The sequence below is a fragment of the Centropristis striata genome, chromosome 3 (genome assembly GCF_030273125.1).
Source record: "Centropristis striata isolate RG_2023a ecotype Rhode Island chromosome 3, C.striata_1.0, whole genome shotgun sequence".
Taxonomy (NCBI): domain Eukaryota; kingdom Metazoa; phylum Chordata; class Actinopteri; order Perciformes; family Serranidae; genus Centropristis; species Centropristis striata.
This window is the reverse complement of record NC_081519.1, coordinates 36,426,792-36,441,523: the sequence shown is the minus strand read 5'-3', so window position 1 is coordinate 36,441,523 and position 14,732 is coordinate 36,426,792. Positions and strand designations below refer to the sequence as shown.

Below are 14,732 nucleotides of genomic sequence, written 5' to 3'. Positions count from 1 at the left end.
CTCTCTGCTCTGTGTAAACGCCTTGCAGTACAGCTTGATTTTTACTGAATATTTGTCACGTGACTGTTGGTTTCAGCTGAAACAATCATGGCTTCCCAGTTGCACAGGGAGTCCAGAATGTAATGCTTTTACTACAGTGTGGTAAGTGCAAACGGTACATTTTTGGCAGGATTTTAAATTGGACATATAGAGTACAATTATTTTATTGAAATATCAATATTTTAAGCAACAATTTGGTTGCTTTTACTGACAAAAGCATTCATTAACGACCATGAGAAAGTGTAATTTTGATAATACCTGGTTTCAAAGTTTCTGTAATGATAATTGTTTTTGTTTTTTAAAGAAAGCACTTTTTTTTAACCTGTCGTAGGGTTTGGGTGTTCACAGGGTTAATTGTACCTTTCCCAGACCCCTGTCTGCACCTACACATATACAGCACACTATCTTTAACACGCTGAGCATGTTCAGGGAGTAGATGACCTCAGTATTTGTCAGGGTTTTTTTTCTGAGAGGCAGCGGCTGCTGTGGAAGGATTAGGCGATTAGAAAGACAGCGGTCTGAGATTGGCTTGCAGGCCTCGTCAGATAAAACATGTTTAGAGCAAAACAAAAGCTTGGCTCTACTGTGTCGAAACATCGCCAGACCACTTTGATCTCCTCGCTTTTTTTTTCCTGCCGAGGTTACAAGAATCTCCCTCACATCTTCAGATGTCTGTCTCGCAGTCAAAGCCCTGTCAGATGTGGGGGCTCGTTTCTCAGGACGGCCCCGGCTATTCTCAGATTAATTACTTGACAACCCCTCAGAGGGGCCGAGAGGTTCTGCCAGCCCTGCAGCTTTTTAACACTTAACAAACACATGTAGTAGATTCTCCGCATCATGAACAGTACAATATATTGTCGTCCCATCAGCTGGGGTTAACAAGGACTGGGGACATGTTCAAAGCTCTGAAGAAAGTTTGACACAGGTGTTATGAATTGATTTGTCCTCTTTTCATATTCCATGATGATGGCCAAAGAACATTCTTTCATATCTCCAGGTACAAAGCTATGATTAGATTTGTTTGTGAAGGACACATTAAACACATTTTTAAAAAAAAGCGGTTCAATTCAATAGACAGAATTTACACAGTGGGTGTAAACTTGTTATTCAATTTTGGCAGCTGCAGGTAAACTGATGGACAGCAGTAGATGGAATCCACCCAGCCTCTCCTGAATAACATCTATTATCGTCCACAGCCTGCTGTAAATAACCCCTCAGGAGACCGGGGCTAAATTCAAACAGCTATCATGTAATTTTCCTGAGCCCATCCTAACACAATTTCATACAAATAAACCGATAACCGCATCCTTCAGTGTTTGTGCGTGCGTGTATGTATGCGTTTGTCCTCAGGCTTGCCGTAGGAGGATATTAGGCAGTTCTTTGAGCAGAGCCTGATCAGATTTACAGTGGAGAGAGAGAGAGAGAGAGAGAGAATAAGACACATGGGAAATACAGTCGAGCTGAACTCATCAACAGAAGTGCTCGGCTATTGTGCAAAACAAACTGCATTCTCAAATTGTTTCACTATGGCTCTCCAATAATGCTCTCTGCACATCAGCCTCACTTTATGTTGATGGAAGTCATATTAATGTTTGCATATTTCATTTCCAAAATGGCTGAGACAGAAAACAGAAATGCATTATTTATCCCAATGCAGCTTCAATTAGATCCAAGCAGCCGAGTAAAGATCTGACTATTATTAAACTTTGAACATGTAGCAGGATTTCATAACTGTCTGAACTGACCCAGTGTTGTTGTTTGTGAGAAGCAAACAGAAACCTGTCGTCAATTTTGGGACCAAATTGGTGGCTTAGATGTTTCTAATGCTGACTGAGCCTTTTCTGCCTGAGATTTTTTTTTTTGACAGATCAAGAAAGTCTGTGTATTGCATTATTTAAGTGTAAGTGCCTCCTCTCACTCAAAATATGTTTTGATTTCAGACACTGAAGGAATTCAGAGAGAATATTACGGATTCTGTTTCATTTCAAAACTTTTGACGCTCCTCTTGCCGCACACTTGGAGATGAGTCACAAAGAAACACCTTTTAAAGCGTCCTGAGATTTTCTTTTTGTTTAGTTTCTTTCTTTTGTGTCCAGTTGAGTTTAACTCTGTGTCTAGGGCTTAAGGGTTTTTTTCTTTCTGTTGTTGCTGCTGCATGCTGAAAATGCTGCATGCCCTTGTCAACGTTTGGAGGTGCTCAGACAGATCATAATGATCTGGCAGGAGTCCAAAACAGCACACCACATGAGGAGACGAAGCTTTGCTACCGATACTGCAGGTTGGAAGTGGTTGTCCTCTCACTTTATCTCATCCTATAACGACACAGGCTCCTTGAGCATCTCACAGTTGTGCAGTGAGAAAATATGTCGCTATTTAACCTCTGTGTGTCCTTAAGTCTGGTCCTGGAAAAAAGAACTGGAACTGGTCCCAAATTTAAAAGACCTGAAGATTCATTAAGAAAACAGGGTTTAAGTTTCCAGTAATATGTTCCTGAAAACCAAGTTTCAACCTTTTCCACCTACATCATGGAAGTATCCTTGCATGTGTTTGTAAATCATGTTACTTAATATTGTGACACAAAATAATTTTATTAGAATAAGAGTCTGAAAAGCTTTGTTGTTCATCACAATGCAATGGCAACGTGTCTTTGATGTGGAAGTGAAAAAACATACAATTGGTGAAATAAATGATCAGTACAAAAATGCTCATGCAAAGAATAATGGCAAACAAACAGCAAAGTGTCGACTTGTTGGAGACTTCAGCAGGTATTATTTGAAATATTTGGCACATAACCCCTGTAAAACAAGCAGCAACCTCTGGGCATTAAAAGTGAAGCCGATATAGGAGTGCCTTAAATCTGCATTCTTTCTAAAGGCCAGCTGGGGGAGACTCCACTGGCTGCAGAAACAAGTCTGCTTCTATGAAAGTTAATAGGAAAATCTTCTCACTTGTTGTTTTCCCTCAGCAAACCATTATTTCAATGACTTTGTGGTCTCAGTCACTAGTTTCAAGTCTTCCTCAATACAGCATGATGTTTATTTTGTAAATTAAAGCTTCAAAACTGGAGTTTTGACATTTTTACACTTTGGTTTTTGTACCGACTAAACTAACTATGTATAACTTGTAAACTAGTGAGTTTTGGTGATGCAGGAAGGCATATTTAGTTAGTTTTGGACAGAGCCAGACTAGCTGTTTCTCAGTTTCCAGTCTTTATGCTAAGCTAAGCTAACATGTTGCTGGTGATATCTTAGTATTTGCCGTACACACACTGGAGTGGTATTGATCTCCATGACTAACACTAGGAAACACACAAGAAATAGACGCATTTCTCCAAAATGTTGAACTATTTCTCTAGATATGATGGTTTGTATTCAATATACAGTTCTGTGGTGTCTTCTCTTACCTAAATAATATACAGTACGGACAAGTACAGCACCAGAATTTGATAGAGCCAGAATCAATGTCTATAAAATCTTAATCCAGGCAAGCATATCCTATGTTTATTTAGTTTCACTGAGTGCTGGACTTGGTGTAGGATTTAGTGGACAGCACCGTATACCAAAGCATACAAAATGCTTCTCACTGCTTGACTAAGTCACCAAGACAACTTACAAGCAATTTATTTCCTCTTCTCGTGGTTTTAGGTCTGTATGCTCCATGTATGGCCCTCCCCCAACCTTTGCTCTTTTTGATGACACAGGGTCACAGAGGTCATCAAGCCCTGCTCAGAAACATAATTGAATTTCTTTTGACCATGGCCCTGTCATCGTTGAAAGTATTTGGAGTGCGCGAGTTTCTCTACGAGATTAGTAGGCTCTTGAGTGCAGCAATGCAATATGACCTTAGCATGGCTCCATTTAGTAAAACATTACATAAAAGATTGTCCTGTTCCGGCTCCTGTTTGGAGCCCGGCTTTAAGTTCATGACATTTAAATGAGCCGGCAATCGAACCGCTTGAAAATGTAAATTTAGCCTTTCTGTTTCAAAAACCCTTTTGAAAATTGTTCCCTCAAAGGTGATTAATTGGTAGGAGTACTCCTCTGAGGAAAACGTGACATACAAACGAAATTGCACACATGAATGCCGCCTCACACGCATGTAATCAGGCACAGATAACAAGTACAACTTCAGGAAGACGTGTGACTCATTCATCTGCACTTAGTCATGAAATCCTCTTATTTGTCAATACCCTCTTGACTTCTGTCTCTCTGTCAATTTCTCTTTCTGTCTGTCTCTTTATCACGCACACACACACAGCCAAACCCACAGCCTTGTAGTCACTTCACCATATATATATTTTTATCTGGCTTTTCACTAACGCCCCTAGGCTCGAGTGCATGTATTTTTACGCTCTCTCACACATGCAGGCACTCAGAAGAAAGGTCCCAATTTTAGTATCATTGTAGTACTACATGCTTCTACTATCGCTGTAGTTTTCACTGCCTCTACCTCCCATGCTGTAGCTGAAGAGTTGCTTTTGGCAGTGTCTGAGTGTTGTAAGGGTTTGGGCTAATCCAATAACAGGGCCCTGTTTGTAGACAAGACACTGTTAAGTTGTCAGCAAGCCATGCTGCTTAAGAAATAAAAAAGCCTTCAGATGCCTGAGTGAGTCAGCAGTACATGCACGGAATAGTGCCCACAGAAAATTTGAATTGCATTCATTAGACTTTCTGATAGCTTGAATTGGAACGAATAAGGAAAAAAAAACAACCCTGAAATGAAATTTAGTGTTTGAATCTGTCTCCAGAAACCAGAATCGTCTTTTCCCCTGACCAATAATATTCCTTTTGATAATAAAATGATTTGATTGTATTTGAAGTGCTCTTTAAGCCGGCCCTGTTCACCTCACATCTGCTTGATTAAATCAAATTCTGTCCCTGAAAGGAAAACAAACTTTTGCCTCAAACTACTGCTTGAAACAACTTTTTAACAACTTTTTCCACCATTATATTTTCAGAAATGCCTTCTAGCCTTGACTTTTATAAGTGCTCTCTGTTATGACTCCATCTAGTCTTATCAATAAATTTTCTTTGATTTTGAAAAGTGTAACTGAGCCTTCTGTTTGTTCTTAGTTTCTGCTGGAAAACAGCTGCTGTGCCAGCAGGTCCCTCTGCTCCAGCGCACTCAGTGCTCGCCTGCCGCTCTCCTCGTGCAGATTCCTGCTTGTCATTGCCTTGAAGCACGATATATTCTTGTCAACCCAACATATAAAGATATGAATGGTGGAAAAACAACACTTCTGATGTCAAATCAACACATTTTAGGTTGGGGAAACCTGCTTTATTTTGTAATCTTGCAGTTGCAATAATGTGTTTTTTTTGTATTATGTGAATGGCAAATCCCTTTTTAAACATCCAGCAGGCTGGTTTAAAGGCAGCAGTGAATGGCAGATGAATGCTTCAGACCGTCTTCTGGAAATGGTTAGCAGACATCCTGAAATAAACGCATGTCTTTGCCACACCTGCTTGACAGGTACATGTTCTCACCTGTCCCTTGTTCCGTAGACCACCTTCTGCCTGTCCTCTCCCGTCTTCGTCTCCACAAAGCTCAGCACAGGGACCATTTTAACAACCGATCATATAATAGATGTTTTATTCATGCAGTTCTCTGGCATTACCTGATGGCATCATGAGTGAAAGAGTTTAGTTACATGGGTAGCATGCAGCAGCCTTTCTAGTATTTTTGATTTAGAAAATGCACTATGTTACTATAAAGGAGCCTTATTTCAAGGTCAGTGTTATCAAATACAACATTACATCTCTCAACAATGTAAAACAACGAATTACTCAAATTTACAGTCAGCTCTTTGCCGACCTTGTTTCCCCTTAATCAAAAATATTGCAGAGATTTGGCAGTGTGTTAGCTAACGTCAGCTGGTTTTGATTGTGAGCAAAAAATACATTTTCATTTCACTCAGTCAGCTCACACAGAACAGTAATATCAATATGTGAGTTTAGTTTGCACAGTTAGTGTTTGGTGTCCAGGCTGTGACATATAAACCTGTTCAGAGAGAGACCGGGAGTGATGATAACCTCACTCCACCTCTCTTTCGGGAGGACGTTTGAGTCTGCAGGTGGATGCTGGAGAGGATGTCGGCTGGTTTGATGCTCTTTGTAAGCAGCAGCAGAGATGATGTGGTGTTGGAGTGTAGCTGCAGTGGAGTGAGCTGTGCAATGAGGGCTTAAATACATCACCTGTTTTTAAAAGGGTGTGTTGGATTTGACTTGCAGAGAGGAGAGAATGGCACATACTGTATGAGTGTCTTGCTGTACCTGGGTTGTCCATCATAACTGGCTGGCAAGTTTTGTCGAATCAACATGCTTTTTAATCATTTATTCATCAAGTTTAACACAGATGAGTAGCACTGATAATTCTCCAGATATCTCAAATATGGAGGACATGAAAAGGCATTGTCCTGCCTCTTCCTAAAATAAACTCCAGGTACACCAACATTAACTTCAAGATGCTTAATGTCAGTACTAAACATTATACATTTTGTGCATAAACCAGTTTCCAGACTGAAATATTCCACTGTTTGTCACATACACCAACCGATTGTTACCAATTAAAATTTTAAAGGGACCCCCAGTTGCAATTACAGAAAACCTTTAGGTCCAGAATGGGGACAGCATTTAATTTTAGGACGACATTATGGTGCAAATCATCCCAGTGTCCCTTATTTATTTTTAATAGCATGAACCAATGGCACATGCCTCAGCATTTATAGTCATAAAGTAGTTTGCAATGGTCATCCTGAGATGGACCTCTTCTATAAATACCTAAAACTCTTAAGAAGATATTCTACTGCTGTCCATGGTGCAGCTTTAAAAGAAGCTTGGTATCCACAACACAAAATTAAGTTAACCATTTACTAACCTTCCATCCATCCAAGTGACAGCAGTAATGACACACAGTCAATGTGGAGTCAATGACTAACCGACAGTCAGTGTTGCAGGGCAAGACTCTCAATTACAGTAGAGGACTAGTATGGATCTGGACTAAATCTGCACACATCAGCTGGTGTTTTAAAGCAGAAATGCATGAAATGGCCTGCTTTATTACCTACATCAGCATAACATTATTAAAATTGTGTTATTAATAATGTGCATGTTTTCTTTTCTTCAGTTGTTTACCCCTTTTCATTTTGAACACAAGAAAACTCTGTCTTTCTGTGTACCCACATAAATAATCAGCATGCTCGTACACATTTAACCAATCAGATTGCTTGCTTGAAACTACGCATAGCATAATGTTACAATTAAGCGATGATGAGCAAGTTGTTCAGGACACGATTGAACTGAATGTTTAAACTGAATGTTAATGCAAAGGCTCTCCCTTGTGGATATTGTGATTTAATTTGTGTTTGTCTTTAGTTGTTACAAACAAACTGTTGGCTGTTGGTGTGAGTACTAATGAACAAAGAGAGAGAAATGTGTCTGTACACACAGCTCAGTAGAGAAATTTATTGCCAGGCTTCAAGGTATTGGTTCTTTGTCAAGGTAATTGTACCTTGACAAAACCAGTTTTGTTTGAGACATCGGTAATAAATTTATTCACTGGAGCCGAGCGTGCGGTTATATTTTTTCTCCTTCTCTTTTTGTTGAAATCTATTCTGTGCATCAGCGCTACCATGACTAAAACCAAGATTAATTGCTTTCATATCTCTGGTGTGGGATCACAACCGCTGGCACACACATAGAAACACACACACACACACACAGACACACAGTGTCTTCATACTACACATGTTTTTTTGCACACGGTACACAGTGTACCAGATCAAAATGAATCTGCGTGCATCAAAATGAGACCGGCCTAATTGACAACGAGGCTTCAATGCCGTGCCGACAGCCATACAGCATCTCGGTTGGAACCAAACATCATCTGGATTAAAAGAGAAAATGTAAAAAGATAAAGAAGCTGTTTTGTTAGCTGAGAGCAGAGAGGCAGGTGTGTGCATACACTGAACCAAACTGATGCCTGTATTGCTGATGCAGTGTGTCTTTTCATATGTGAGTGCATGGCTCTCCATGTTTATCATAACTGCATACAGATGATGTTGATAGGGCTTGTTCATCCCTTGAAGGAAACAGAGGCTCTATTTGCATCTGACATTAAAGTAGTGAGTGAGCGTGGCGGCTTATTACAAAACTGACAGGAGAAAAAGCCGATGCATAATGCACCTCTGTGGACAGAAAGCATCAGAGCGGCGAGGCTACCGCCTGCTCTCTTTTTAACAGCATCAATTCCACTTCCCCAATCACCTCTCCGTCTGACAGCAGCAATAAGAAGAGGGAGGCGGGGAGGGAGGGGAGAAACAGATATAGAAGAATTCATACTACTGCTTGAATATGCAATCAGTTTGGCAGCTACAGTGACTGAGCAACATCATCTGAGCAGGGGAGAGTGTTTTTTTGTATCTGTGAGTGGGAGAGATTGAGATCAGGAGTGAGAAAGGCAAAAAAAAAAGGAAAAAGAGACAGAGAGAAGGAAAAAGGGAAGGAGGGAGAGAGCAAGTGTGCAGCTTTGAGGCGTTCCATCATCCACCAAACTCCTGCAGCTTCCCTCTTCCCTCCTCCTCCTCCTCCTCCTCCTCCTCCTCCTCCTCCTAGAGAGAGAGGGAGAGAGAGAGCAACAGAGAGAGGTAGAGAGAGAGAGAGAGAGAGAGAGAGAGAGGGAGCAACAGAGAGAGAGCGAGAGAGTCACGCTTACAAGCCAGCGGAGAAGAGACGTCAAGAGGAGGATCTACAGAGGGAGGAAAAAAAATCCTTCTCTCTTCTCCTGCCTCTCTTCGAGCATCCTACGGGCAGCGAGGAGCGAAGAGGAGCGAGGAGGATCCGGCTGGCATATTTTCTACGCTGCTTCCCCGCGATTTCTGTGGCTGTATCACAGTGGGTGGAGCGCAGGGGAGAGCCGCCGAGAGCTCGATCGGTGACACCGCTCCGCAGCAGAAGAAGAGTACCGTAGAAGAGCCGGGATGCTTAACAACCTGACCGACACAGAGGAGGGGGACGGGGGAGCGCAAAGCCAGGGTGAGTGATGGGATGTGTCATGCAGTCACATACACACACACATGAGCTGATATGCATAAAAAGGGACATTGATATGGCAATACACAGAAACTGTACATCTGCCCACGCACGCACATAGAGGGAGAGTAAATATATGTGGCTCAGAAATGCCTCATAAAGCACACAACATGCACAATTTAGGTTTACACCGATGGGAGAGAGAGCAGGCATTGGAAGAGGAAGTGTTTGTGTGAATATGTGTGTGCATGCGTTTGTGTGTGTGTGTGTGCGTGTGTGTGTGTGTGTGTGTGTGTGTGTGTTACAGCACTGTACGGTGGTCGGCCTGTTTGCCTCCTCTGCTGCTGCTCTTACTGCAAGGCTGTTGTGACAGGAATAGTAATGGGCTCACTCCATACGATGGATGGTGAGTGTAAGGGCATTACAGCTTTGTCCAGCACACGCACACACTTGCCCTTAAAACACACACACACACACACGCACACACACACAAATAGAGAAAATCAAACATGCATATGTGTACGCAAATTTGAAAAAGGTTTTCTGGTGTAGCCGTCCAACAGTTCATTCATTCTTCCTAGCAAATGTAAATGCTCTCACTACATATGGCATTCTGTGGACAGGCGGTATGGGCATGTGCATGCTTACACACACACACACACACACATACACACACACACACACACACATGCACACACACATACTGTACAACCACTCACAATTACAGATACCAAGCCACCATTGCTACTAATCCCGTCGCCCCCAGCTGTCAAAATCAGCCCTCCATCCAATCCCCATCATCCAGCCCGGTCCTCAGTCTCTGCAGGCTTTCTGGAGAAAACCTGTGGGTTGCTGGTTTGTGCATAGCTATGCTGTGAGTGCTCTTATGCCGGCTGTTCACCAGAGAGTGCATAGCTTCTCAGGCCCAGACAGAAATTTAACCTATTTTTGTAAGTGCTCACAGGCACTGCACATCTCAGAACAGAATAAAGTCATGAATGCAGTTGAAGTCCCAGGTAACTTTGGTTTTGCTGCCATTTTCAAGCTCATTCTGCATAAGCTGCACAACGGCAGTATTTCTTTTTCCTCTCTGCTATATGTTGAGGATTGTTGTAGCTCTGCACACAGATTTCTCTCTCTCTCCAGGCCCAGCTCTCCTTCACTGCCCTCTTTTTTCCCCTTTTCGCTCTCTACATTCGTCTCAGCTTTATTCTCACTCTTTCATGTCTCCCCTTCTGCGTTACGGTAGAAATCTCCTCGCTGTTGTCAGGACTCTCAGGGATGCTCTGGAGAGACAGGTTGCGGATGAGAGAACAGTCACTATGCTGCTTCTCCTACCTGTGAGGGCTTAATGATAAAAATAGACCAGAGCTGGGAACATGAATATTTAACTTAATGCGGGCATCTCTTTTTTTTTTTTTTTCTTTCTGGGGGGGGGGGGGGGATTACAATGGTACGCTCGGAGCACGGACAGCAGTTGTAAGAGGTTGGTGACAGGGTTGAAGCCTGACCCCCTTTTTATAAGTGCGACGAATTGAAAGCATCAAGGGCAGGTTACTGAGCGTGACATAAAGCCACATAGCGGCGCATGCAGAAGTGTTAAGCTAACAACATTACGTGAGCGTCGCTTTATATGTGTGCTTCTACCTTTTCGCACTGTCAAATTTGCCGTCTGATTTGCATGCATGTGTGTGCATTCAACTGTGTGCAGAATGAGAGTTTTGTAAGTTGGCACGCATGTTCATCCTGATACTAATGTGTGTGAGGAGTGTGTGTAGTTGTAGCTCATCACCTCTCCTGCTTCATGTAGATGTCAGATGCTTTTATGTGTCAGCCTGTCTTTTTTTATCTGTTCCGGGGTAATGCATAGATATAACCTATACATGTAATGTGCACAGAGCCGTGTTGGGACCCTCAGAGAGGTGGATAAGTGCCCACCAACACCACCACCTTCTCCTAACACATTTCCTCCCCCTCCACCCTGTGTCACTCTCTCCCTATCTCTCTCTTTTTGTCACTCTGCAGTAGCAGCATCTCTCAGGATGGGACCTCATTCACACACACACACACACACACACCCATCCTTTTCATCTGAATCACAGCCGTGCTAAGCTAGCTGTGCAACAACCTGAATAACTCTGTTTAGTCATCAGTACTATGCAGGGCAGCTCCAGATAGGGAGGGCTTTTTCACCTCTTTACAGTAGGATTGTCAGAGGCTGTCGCTGTCCGCTCTCCCCCAGTGCTGAAAGCGCCTCCCCCCACCCTCCACGCTCTCCCTCGCCTGGCTCCAGTAGTATGTACATCCAGGAGCTCAGGGCTGCCTAGCGCTGTCCAAGGTGCTGATTTATAGCCTTCATTACACGGCTGGGTCACAGCCCGGGAGAGGACAGCACAGAGAGTTACACACAGCATCAGGGTGGAGGTGTTTGTGTGTGTGTTTGTTGGGCTGTGTTTTTGCACTGCGCACCTTTTTTTTTTTTTTGTTGCAAAGATGAAAGGCATAATTCTCAGGGAAATTAAAAGATAGCAAAAGAAGGAGTGGATGCATGTTGAGGCAAGGCCAGATTTAAATATTCATAAGTTTTCTCCCACCACATTGTTAATTATCTTCTCTCTTCGGAGCAAGTGGAGTGTCAGTGGTATAAAGAGGTGGGATGCAGTCACGAGTTGAAGGGAAGGTGAAGTTTTTAGCATCTGCAGCACAGAGACGGTTTAATGGCAGAGCATGTCTTGTTGTTTTTTTAAGCACAAGAGGGGAAGCTGTTACTGTCTGAAAGGTGAAGTGATGCAGGATGATGGACACCCAGAGTGAAGAGCTGTTTGCTTGGCAGGTGTAGAATGATGGATGTGTTTCAGCTGACACTTGGGTGTCATAGTTTATGCCTCACTATCTGGTGTTTCAAGGAACAGTTCACCCGAAAAACAAAAAAAAAGCATTTATTTGTGCTGGAGATTTTGGCCATAGACCAGGGGTCAGCAACCTTTACTAACATTGGCCATTGTTGGCCAAAATAATAGAAAAACAGTCAGAATGGAGCAGCAAGCCTTATTTTGAGCCTTAGAATGAAGATAAAACAGCCTATTAAGACTAAATAAGTCTACCAACATTAATAATAGGTCATAATGAGCAAATATTCATATGATTATGTCAGAATGCAGCAAGTGTAAATCAGAGGCTGGAAACCAAATAAATATCTCATATCAGGAGATTTGGAATCAAAAGCTTGCCTAGCGAGGGAAATTCATAACAAGACTTGAAGTTGGCAAAATTTAGTGGTGACGGCGCCGGGCCATAGACTTTTATAAGCTATGAAGTTGACTAAAATGTTTTGTAACATTTTTACTGCTTTATACCACTTACACATGTTTTCAATTGAGGAATACAAATTGTTTTGGGCCTACACCAATGATAAATTACATTTAAAATGTGTAACCTTTTTGTTACCACCCCAGGGAGCCACTGCAGATGGCCTGAAGAGCCAAATGTGGCTCCGGAGCCGCAGGTTGCCTACCCCTGCCATAGACATTTCTGCTTTCTTGCCAATATAATGGGATTTAATCGCACTTCACTTATGGTGCTAAAATCGCCAAAATAAAGAATTTAAAAAACCTCAAAACCAAATTCTCCCACCAGAAATAATGATCAAGTTACTCAAGATAATCCACAGACCTTGTTGTGAGTAGTTTCATGGAGGAGCTATTTTCTTTCTAGTATAGTTCAAACATTAAACTGCTCATAAATACAGTATGTGGTATATCTGAGAGAATTTAGATATCTCCAACACCATAACAGTCTAGACTGATAGATAGTACCACAGGTAAGATGAAACGGATTGATTTTGAGTTGAACTGTCCCTTTAAATGTGTTGAGTTAACATGTTTTTATATTATAACAAGTTGACATCTACTGACTCATGTAAAGTTTTGATCCTGTCATCATTACAGTGATAAGCTACAGTGTCAACAGTGTTTGCTTGCACAGTCAGAGCTCTCATTGTTTCCGGTGCAGCGTTGAGAGGAGCCGCTGTGGGTTCTTGTTAGCGAGTAAAAGTGATTTCATGCTACTTCTCCAAATGTTTGTTACTGTCTGCAGTTTTTCATTTATGTATTCAGTCCCTCATTAATGTGTCAGTTCAGTTTATTCGCTCCATTTTAATGAGAGAGATAATTTTTTTAACGTGTGCATAATTGAATATTGCTCATGAGTTCTGCCCGGATAGCCTTTGGCTCAGCAGGTCAGCTGACTGCTGATAGCCGGCTCGCTCCACATAGATCACACTCTGGAGGCTTATTTAGAATACATTTCAGACGTTATTGCCTCGGTTACATAATATACATTTTATTGATCCCATGCAGAGAAAGTGAAGTGTCACAGCAGAATCAGTACAAAAACAAATGCATAGTATCGTCAAATAACGTCTCTATAACTATCTATAATAACTAATAACTATTATTATATATCAGTATGAAGGGTATTGACACAAAAATACTCACATATATTGCAGAAGGGGAGACATCTAAGTTGTAATTCACAATATTTTCTGGTTATTAGAGCTGCAACCAATGATTGTTTTTTATTGTTGATTGATCTTTTGATTATGTTCTCAATTAATTGATTTGTTGTTTGATCTTAGAATATGAAAATGGTTTAAAAAAAAGTTGATTGAAGCTCATTTCATATATATTCAATTTACTGTCATCGAGGAGTGAAGAAACCAGAAGATAATCTCATTTGGAAACTGGAATATTTTAAAATGTATTAAAAAAATTTAAAAAATTTTTTAATACCAATGAATTGGTTATGAAAGAGTTGGCAATCACGCTGAGCGATGGTAGCTAAAATATTGAGTTTTAAGTGAAGCAGCAACAGTAGGAGAAGTTTGGTTTGCAATTAGCAGTTACAGCTCTGATACAGTGTTTGAAGAGTGAAAAATAAACGATGAGGCTGAAAACAATTAATCTGGATATCTCATTTCCTGAGTCCCTCTTGGATTTCAAGGCAATTTGTACACAGTGCAGGATTAACGGACTCCACCACTAACAATGACAGAACCATACATAACCATTAACCAACCATAAATAATGATAAAATATGGGCCTGATGTCATGAGAATCTTGAGGATTTTACCTGATTGAACGCTAAAAAACAATATAGAATATAAATAAAATTATAGTACTTGATACCACGTAGCTTTTGTTTTTCGCGAATAATTTAAAATTATAATCACATCTCTAAGAGCATAAAACCAATTTTTTACTAATCAAGACTTGATAGTCTAACAATGAAGTAGCCTTTAGTGCTGAAAATAAATAGAAAACTCCAATCAAATCATGACCTTAAAATTTGCATAATCATATCGTGGATTCGGGAAATCATGAGGCCCCAAATCTGAAATATCTTAATTTTTTTTTTTAAGTTGGTGAAATAAGCAACAAGCAACCTAAACAAGGACATTTTGAGTACAGTACTTTTTTAAGTTGGGGGGGAGGAGCATTTCTCACTTTTTTTTTTGACATTTTAGGGACCAAATGTTCCACGCTAATCATGAAAAAACCAGCAGATTATTTGATAATGAAAAATCATTCCCTCCATCCATCCATCCACTCATCCATCCACTCATCGCCACTCTCCAGCCAGTCCGTACTCTTGGTCAGGGCTGTG

General features: G+C 41.3%; 1 protein-coding gene across 3 annotated transcripts in view; it reads left to right on the top strand.

Annotated features, from left to right (window-relative positions):
• slc12a5a (solute carrier family 12 member 5a) overlaps positions 1 to 14,732 on the top strand; it is a 179,857-nt gene that overhangs the window by 56,715 nt on the left and 108,410 nt on the right. The window contains exon 1 of one of the 3 annotated variants that reach the window (XM_059329849.1): positions 8,800 to 9,071. The exons of the other annotated variants lie outside the window; for them this stretch is intronic. Coding sequence (XP_059185832.1) covers positions 9,017 to 9,071 — 55 coding nt within the window. The 5' untranslated portion in view covers positions 8,800 to 9,016. Of the gene's footprint in view, positions 1 to 8,799; positions 9,072 to 14,732 lie in introns of those variants that run through there. 3 annotated transcript variants of the gene reach the window in all.